Source organism: Coffea eugenioides, unplaced genomic scaffold (assembly GCF_003713205.1).
Source record: "Coffea eugenioides isolate CCC68of unplaced genomic scaffold, Ceug_1.0 ScVebR1_311;HRSCAF=963, whole genome shotgun sequence".
NCBI lineage: Eukaryota > Viridiplantae > Streptophyta > Magnoliopsida > Gentianales > Rubiaceae > Coffea > Coffea eugenioides.
In genome coordinates, this window is record NW_020863667.1 from 1 (window position 1) to 9,904 (window position 9,904).

Here is a 9,904-nt window from a genome sequence, read left to right on the forward strand (position 1 = left end):
ATGCATTGCGAGATATACATGTAGGGAGATTTGCACCTAGAGATGTGTGTTTGGAAACACTTTGTGTTTAGGCAATAAATCAGAATAAGTACATGTTATCTTCTACCAATTATTCATGTTTAAGAGAGGAGCTAGCAGCTCTCTTTATTTTCTTTTAGAAATTTTGAGCAAAAAAACAAAGACAAATGGAGAAAGTGATGACTAGTGTTAATTTTGCAAGAAAGAGAAATTTTCATATACCAGCTGCAGAGCCAACTCTCTGTAGCACACCAGTCTGATTTACTTCTGAGAATATGCTGTAAGATGAACTATCAATGGGGAAGTTAGGTCGTCTGATGTAATTTAGAAGTAGCTTAGAGACTACCAAACTCACCAAAGAGCTTTCCTGCATGGAAGAGAAATATCAGTAGAAAACAAAGGGAATAATAACAGACTTATGAGACAAATCAAGCCAAAAAGCAACCTTTCTCCCAGTTACCTGAACCATCATAGCATCAATAAAAGGGTGGCTGTCATCTGGACCTGGTGAAGGTCCACTAAGAAGTTGGGTTGACATTGCAATGAGCATGAAGTTAAGAAGTTCATGGTGTAGAAGATATGTATTGGTGCTGTTGGAAACAGGTATTAGTTAGCACTATAATACTATCATCTTGGAAAAAAGATATTAGTGAATTATTACCAACATACCTTACATCTACTTTTCCTAGAAAACTAAGCACACTATGCATGACCAGCTGTTCAATAGTTTGATCTGCTTCAAAAGTAAGACGAAATAAGAACCAGTGATGAGAAAGGCTTTACTAGGAAAATATATCTTTGTAGAGTTCCTAATTAAGAAAATGTACAATTTTCTGCCAACAAAATTCCATAAACTATCTTCACTTGGAATCTACCTGGACCTCCTCCTTTAGAAAAAAGGGTTGGATTGTCAGACAGGAGAGTAGGGAAGGTGGATCAACTAAAGGCACAAAATATAAGAAATAGTCACAATCAAAATAAGAACAAAATGGCACAAATGGATCACCTTTTGAGAAGCTAGTTGGTTTGGCCTCATTTTCATCTAGAGATAGGTGCAATTCTTCAAAGTGGTCACTTTTGGCATTCTCAATGAAGTACTTCAGGAACACAGAGGAGATGTATAATGCATTAAGAGCTCTAACAAGAGTTGCTGAGGGCACACCAGAAGCAGACACACATTCTTGCAAACACCATGCTAGGTGGACTAAAATCTTGGCAAGGTGTCTTGTTTTACAGTTGTTCTGAGCTGCAGAAATCAACAGAAGCTCAGACAAAGATTGCCGATCAGCAAAACTATCACAGCAAAATAAAAGTTAAAGATGATGGGCCACCTCACTCAAAACAGATTCAAACCAGATGTAAAACTGAAATTCCTTCATTGGCCAAAAAATATATCACTCAGTCCTCTTCTTACCTTTCACGCAAGCTAGTTTAATGATTTTAAATGTATCTTAAACAACATTGAGAAATAGGAAAGTTCGTAAATCTTCCTTTGAAAGCCACATAATTAGGGATAGAGATCACAGAGCCCTCATCATCAATTTTGTTTGTTCCTTTCTTTGGGTGGGGCAAGATGGGAAAAAGCAAGCAAAATAAATGGCTCAGAAGTTGATTAAGGTCCAAGAATAAACTATCATTTTCAGTTAGTTCACTAAAAACTTGGAGACCGAATGCATAATTAGTTGCCAAAGGCAGGCACACTGGAAAATCAATTAATGTATGACAGCTTGCAGAATTTCCTAAACTAAAATCAAGTTGGTTAAGATAATAGCTGCAGCATCAAATGACAATGGCCTAGCGATATAAAACAATCCTTGATGTTAGCAAAGACGGAAGATGATATTTGCTCAGGTCTCTGATTGTTAATAAATGCCGTTCATAAGTTATTTTAGTGAATGTCGTACAAAAAGTGCCTTATCTAAAAGTTACTAAACATGCAGCCCAGCTAGAAACAACCACAATCTGATTAGGCACTACCAAAAAGGCCAATGCAAGTAGCTCTTTAACTTCAGTCAACATCCTTTTAAAGAGGCACAACTAAACAACGTTGGCAACACTTTCCACATTTTACACCTCCAAGTAAAACTAACCACATGCATTTATGGCATTCAAAATAACGTGAATGCAGCATGATGTATATGGAGACGCACAAGGTTCTAAAAGTGGCATAAGTCGTCATACGTACAATATAATCCTTCAAAACTCTCTTCAACTAGAAACTCTATCTCATACCATGTTACCCTCAACAAGCACTGTATAGATAAGCATTGCCACGTGTAATAGCACAAGAGCACTAAGCATTACTTAAGAACGTACATTACCTCCACGTGCCCCCCTGAAATAGCACAATTAATTACTGAAGAACACATACGATAATTATTCTTAGAGCCATAACACGCTAACCTATCAAATATCTCTTCACATGCATAATTTGCAGCATCCATCAACCTAATACTACCATACATCAATGCTTGTTCCCAAGCAAAACATCTTCAAATATTAGCTTTGTTAAAAATGCACGCAATTATCCCTCAATCAACATTTTTTGTGGTAATCCTATAGCAGAAATCCATAAAAATTGGATTTTAAAGCACCCTAAACTAAAGTAAGCATGAAACTAGTTAACAGGAACTTCAAAACTACGATTAAGGCGCAAAACTTAGCAAAATTACATAATTTAAACACTTGAACAAAATAGAAACTGGTCTGTTACAGTTCTCCAACCTAAATTTTACAATGCAGCTATGAAGCTAAATCAATCAGAATCAAATTAAGGAATAAAGAAAAACCAAAATAATAATAAAACATAATAACGAAAGAGAGAGAACTTGAGCTTTAAACTAACCGAAGAGTTGAGAAGCTTGAAGAACACGATGAGCAGGCCAACGGAGATGGAGAGGAGACTCAAGAAGCTTCTGCCAGTAATCAGAGGCAAGCGGATACGACTTCTCTCCAACCAATGCTCCAATCAGGTACTCCGCCGTTTCCGCCGGTCTCATCTCCGCCGCACCGCCCCACCGCGGTGTCGAAGGAACTCCTCCCATTGCTCTTTTCTACCGCGCTCTCTCTCTCTCTCTCTCTCTCTCTCTCACACACACACACACAAATTGAAATATATACAGATAGAACTGTATATACAGATATCTATATGTATAATATATCAATAGATTTTTAGTACTGATTTTGTGATTAAAATGTGAATTTTGAGGGAGAAATGGGAATGGGAATGGAAATTGGGGGAAAGTCGTAATAGCAAATGTTTGGATCTGATCAGAGTCATTAATTAGAGAGAGAACTTAAAGAAGAAGGTTTAGAAGAGAGTTTGGAGAGATGACTTCTCAAATTTGGGAAAAATATGAATTATTATTATTATTATGAGTATTTCGTAACTCTATGCTGATGTGATGAGATGAGATGACGAAGATTAGGGATGATGAGGATTGAGGATGATGTAAGTTGATGCTGTGGAGGGTGTACAATGGAGTACAATACATGGATGACACGTATGGTGTAGTTTCACAGTACCAAATTGCCCTTCTTCTCTTTCCTTTTCTCTCTTCTGTCCTTAGTCCTTGGTTGACAGCGGCAAACGAACTGAGTCGAGTCGAATTTTGAACTTATCGAGTCAAGCTCGATTTAATAACAGGTGAACTTGAGTTCGAATTCGAATTCGAGCTTGACGAGCCAAGAAAATTGAGCTCGAGCTCGACTCAACCAAGGAAAAGCCAGACTCGCGAGTTGTAGCTCGATTTCTGACTCACGAGCAGCTTGAATTGTCAGCTCTTAACGTAGCTCGAATTTCTAACTCATTAACTCGAGTTTTTGAAAATAATATAATAAAAATAACAAATAATTATATTTTTTAATAAATAATAAAATATTATGAATATATATGTAATTTTACTATTAAAATAAAAAATAATATATATATATATATATATTCGAACTCGCGAGCTAACAAGCTTAATATTTTGAGCTCAAACTCGAGCTCGATTTCGATTTCGTCAGCTCAAGCTCGACTCGAGTTCGATCCTTTAACTCGAATGGATTGCGAGCGGTTCGATTCGTTTGCAACCCTAATTGATATTGGCATGTTGGCATTATATTTTGAATTAATTTTGGTTTTAGGTTGATTTTTGTGGCTATGCCATGAGTGTAAACAGGATGAGGTATTAATTGAACTTACATATAATAATTAGAACAATTTAGAAGAAAAGAACAATAGGCAAAGGTGTAATAATTCTTTAGAATATTTTGTAACTTTTTATTTTGGAGAGTTTTCAAGCTTAGATTTTATACATAAATTTTCAATTTTATTCTCTTTATTGTTACTCGTAAACCAATAAAATCATGTATGACAATTACATCATTGTTCTCTTTATTCTAGTTCTATCTGTCTTTGTTTTATTAGTTAATATTTAGGCATTTTGTTCACCCCATGTATTGTTGAATAAAATAGTTCAATTTGTTGACCATAAAGAGAAGAATAAGACATTTCATCATTAACTTAAAGTGGAAAAGATATGATTACAGCAAACATTAACCAAATGTGCACTTTAAAACTCGTATTATTTTGTCTAAGGACGAAAACAATTTTATTTGCTAGAGTGGGATGGTTGAGAAAAGCAATCATTTTTAATATTCTTAACGTTAACGAAATTTCTATTTGAATTGCTATTTTTAATAATTTTTATAGAGAATAATTGATATATATATATAAAAGAAAAGAATGATTAAAAAATATATTTATAAAAAAAGTAAATTTTTTTCCCTAAAAAATTGCAATCCAGACAAGGCCTAAGCCTTCTCATAGGACAAAAAATGCAAGGTAATTTTTTTCATTTAAAACAGCATGAAGAAAAAAAATTGATTTGCATACTGGATGATAAATTTTATAAAAGGACAATTTCGTCAGTCTATGTATCGAAGTTTGCATAAAACTGATTTGTTGCGCCTATTGTTTTTGTCGGCTAGGAGTCTATGTGGCGGTCCTTCTCATATTTCATCAGCATTTGAAGGTTGCAGAAAACCCACTCTCCTTTTGAGACGTGCAAAACACTCCGTACGTGAAACAAACGTTGAACCAGCAAAGTCATGCCAATTGCCAAGAGTTTTTTTTTCCATATATATATAACTTAAAAGTCATGCTTAGACTTGACTGATTCCAAAAACTTGGATTGCCATTTTTCTTCAAAAATTTTTTTACATTTTTAATGAACATATTTTTTATCACATTTTTACCCCACACACATCAAATTATTATAATATATTTTTATATAAAAATTTTCAGAAAATGACAATCCAAACGGGCTCATAGGACCAATGTAGTATAGAGTATAGTCCATGTAGACCTATGTTAGGACTAACATAATACTTCGTGTAGTACAGTACAAAATTTCCTTCATTTCCCGTAATTAAGGTAAAAACTGAATGTTTTAAAACTGCAGCATGAACCTCCGTATGATCGTGATAGGGAATTATTCCATGCCTAATAGCTAGTTTGGGAGATAAGATTTGAGCAGGAAAAAAAAAAGAAGGGAATAGATGTTTTCAACATTTGGGAGTTTTAGTGGAATAGAGAAGAAAAGAAAACAACTTATTTGGAAGGAGATAGAGACCAGCTACAGTTTAAAAAAATTTCATCCCAAATCGGGCAGAAAGCAAAGGAAAGTTGCAGAAACCCTACAAAAAAAATTTGAAATTGCTCATTCTATCCTTGAAAAGCTATTGAATGAGATTTTTATTGACCAATGTGTTCAAATTCATATCCTTTCTTTCATAAACTCCCAAATAATTTTTGGATAGCACAAATATCTCAAATAATATTTCGCTTGCATCATAAACACATTTCCCAACTCACCTTTTTATATTCCCAATTACATTTTTATCTCACATACATCACATCATAAAAAGTGTTACAGTAATTATTTCAAATAATACTTTATTCAAACAAACCCATCTCTTCTTTTTTTATCCTTTCTTTTCTCTCATAAGTTAACCTTTCTTTCTTTTCTATCCCCAACTCCCAAACTAGCTATAAATGTTTTCACTGTGAGTTAATGATTCCATTTGATGCACAATCCTATGCCAATTTTGTGTATGGCTCTAATTTTGTACTGAACACCTTCTTATGTTGGAGTACTAAACACCTTCTTATGTTGGAGTTGGAAAGCATGCCAGTAATGTTGTTAAATTCGGACCAAATAATGACTTAACTAAACTATTGGGTCATGAGTCAACTAGTTGGATCAATCATACCATTCTTAAAAATCTGCTGATGTCAACATGATATTGTAATTATTTTATATTATAAGTTTGAGAAATATTGAAATTAAGTTTTTAGTTATATTCTGACAACCATACAAAATGTTCCAAAAATATTAGACGTGCAATCAAATATACACCTAAAAATTATATATAAAAATGTAAATTCACAACTAAAACATGTCCATTCTCCAAAACTACTTGAAAAACAAAATTAATGCAAATTAGAATCACTGATACTAATTTGATAAGATTATAGAGATAAAAACTTCTTGATTTAGAAATCATTTAGGGAAACGAGTGATTGTGGCGTTTAAGTTAAGTGGTGGCGTTTTCTTATTCCTATTAATAAATCAAATTTTACAATTTAGGTAATTTAAATTATATTTGGGGAAAACAAGAAATAAAAGTTTGAGAATCGAATCAATCAGTCGAATCGGATAATTGATTTAATCGATTTTTGATGGTTTTAACTGACCTTTTTATCAATGTGATTTTATGTTACAAATCAATTCAGTAAGAAAACTGATTCACGAGAGTCTAATAACACTACAGACAAGAGACTAGTACATGCTAGGGGTTCGACAAGGATTAACATTATCAAAACGTTCTTAAGCACTTTCTCGAACTCGTCAAGTTTTCTTAAGAGTCTCTCTTGAACCAAAAATATAACACATAATTATTGGACTTATTAGACAATAATCAACATCCACAGCTGATGGTTTGAGCCCCTCTCATCTTGCTTTCTTCTCAAGTAGTATCGAACTCAATTGAGTCTGCACAAGACCAGCCAAGCCGAAGCCGTCTGCAAATAGACGTGGATGCAACTTATGGTATAGCATCGATTGGCATCCACGGAACTAATTCTATACCACATCCATTTGTGCAATTTCTAAAATCACATCGAGTTGGGCAATTCGACCGGGCAGGATTTAACATCCATTTAGTGGATCGATATTATTTATGTATAACCTAAGCACAAGTGTTTAGCAACAAGCATGTGTATTTGGATAAGAGATTATTTGAAAAAAAATTTATTTAAAATAACACTATAACACTTTTATGGTGTAATGTATACGAGATGAAAAAATGTAGTTCAAAATTAATAATATTTGATTTTTTTTTTTTTTTGGCAAATCGTGCTAACCAAACAGACCTTATGTTTGTATATTGTTCAGGAATATCTGATACTCTTTCGGAAAATTGTCGTGGTGACACATTTGAGAGACCCATTAAGTAGAATCATTATCAGAACAAAAGCCAGGGCTAAAAGCTCACAATAATGAACAAAACAATATGAAGAATTCTTATTTTTCAAAATGTAGCAAGATAGGAAGGCAAAAAGTAAGCGTAATCTTTACATACGCCATTGCCAGGGGGAAGTAACTTTGCTTTTGTTCATGCACCCATGCCCAGTCCAGACAGACAAATAAGGCAACGTCCTTTGTTATGTGAACCAATTCAATTCCCAGACTGCTACTCCAGTGCCAACGTTGATGCATCATTAAGACTAATAATAGCTTCAGAAGGAAGTGACCTCCCTAAATAGAGAATTATGGAGTACTATCTGACCTGATCTGTCACCAAGAACTTCCTTTCTTTAAGTCAGGTACGTGCATAATCATACTCACTAAACTTCCGCCCATCTTTTGCTGCATCAATGTGAACTGAACAAGATCACGACTTCAGAATCACTGGTTCAAATTTAACAACCAACGGTTTCAATTCTTCTGAAAGATAGAATCTCAACCAACCCTTATAGGAACTGTTACAATTATGGTTACGATTTTTGAATCTCCGATATGAATCCGATTAAAGTTTAAATTGATTCCGATTTTGGTTTCATTTCTTTTAGTTACATTTAAACATTTATTGTTATAAAATTGATTCTAAGAAAATATCACGTGCAAGGAGAAAGAAAATATGATGCAAATATTATTTTAAAAAAAATACCTCATTGTTAACTAGATTGGATTAGTCTTGAACTTATATTAGTTATGAAATATGGATTACTAATGAAATGAAATAGAACAATGAATTGTTAGTTTATCATTGGAGCTGCTTGTGTTGAATTTTTCTTGTGATAGTGAACTCTAAATTAGTCAGATAAGTTTAAGTAGCAAGTGTTTTTTTAGACGATTTGAATGGATCTTAAACTACCAGTTCCGATTCCGATTCAAGTTTTTGGAGGACTTGAACCTAAATCTAAACCCTTATTCATAGTTATGGTTCCAATTTTAGCTTTTAAAATCTGATTCCAGTTTAATGAAGTGCTGATTCGATTTCAATTCGATTTGAGTCAAATTTGAACCGTGATCACCGTAGCGTGAACTTCTCTTTTATAGGCACCCAAATGCAAGTATTTTGGGCTACGATTCCGTGTTAGAAGTTTGAAATGGCATATTTACTGTACAACATGCCCCCCTTAACAAAAGATAGCAATAGATTATGCCCAACATCACTGTTTTAGAAGGTCAAATTACCGCGATTTTGGAACGATGTATGTATGGAAGAGTGCTTCTGAGCCCGGCTCTCTGACCAACTGCTGCCTGGTGGGACTATTTGCTAAAGGAAACTCGACTAACAATTGTATGATTAGTGATAAGAAGAAAAAGCAAACGAGTATTGAGAAATTGAGAAGACATGAAACAAGAACAGTGATACTAAAGAATCCCTGGCTAGTTTGTGGCAAACAAACACAACATAAATGGCTAACAACTTTAGAGCCAACCAACATTTTTCAAGTTGGATTAAAGACTCAATTACAATATTCTGTCTTCCCATCTTTTCATATTGTTAGCTTTATTAGTCCACTGATGGAGTGATGATCATCATTAATAGTAACATCCATCCACCAAATTACAATTAATAGGTTAATTTGGCATTTGAAAATTGTAACTTACATCTAAATGTTTTTCAAAAGTCAATTAGTGTGTTTGGATTGCATAGTTTTGAAATAAAATAATTTACTTCACATATTCCAACCACCTTTAATTTTTATCTTCCCAATCACTTTTTTATCTCACATACATCACATCACAAAAAGTGTTACAGTAATTATCTCAAATAAATCATCCAAATAAACTCCTATCCAATTTACAATTTAGCATAAAACTTTTTGCAAGGTATCAATAAACATTTCCATGGACCCTCTCATCTTGCAACACAAATTTGTCCCTACGAGTTAAAAACACCATATTCCTAGATGATCTTTAGGACGTATCTGATAAGACACTTAACGGTATAGGAACACTTGAATATTATGTTCTTTCTTTGGAAAATCTAAGACGTGTGGATTATGGATCATCAAATCTAATGGTTTATGGCGAAACATCTATATATGCACAATCATCTACTGGAATATCTAAATCCAATCAACAGATAAAATCACAATACAAACAAAGTACCGGAGTTTGGATTGCATTTTTTTGGATTTTTTGTAGAAAAATTATTATAGCAATTTGATATATGTGAGGTAAAAAGGTGATAGCGAAATGTGTTCACAAAAAACATAGCAATTTTTGGCTGTCCAAACACCCCCTAAGGATTTTCCCAGTCTCACCGGAAACTCCAGCTTCCCTTCTTTTTAGCTACATGAATTATGATCATGTAAAGAAATGAC

The 9,904-nt window shown here is 33.8% G+C and overlaps 1 protein-coding gene across 1 annotated transcript; it reads right to left on the reverse strand.

Annotated features, from left to right (window-relative positions):
• Positions 1 to 240: 240 nt before the first annotated feature.
• Positions 241 to 3,304, reverse strand: LOC113757503 (the record flags this gene model as incomplete). Its single annotated transcript, XM_027300752.1, has 5 exons — positions 2,864 to 3,304; positions 1,025 to 1,264; positions 688 to 751; positions 479 to 608; positions 241 to 385 (listed from the first exon to the last, which is right to left on the reverse strand). Coding segments are annotated over exons 1-5 (778 nt in total), but the record flags the coding sequence as incomplete, so codon positions are not given.
• Positions 3,305 to 9,904: the final 6,600 nt, after the last annotated feature.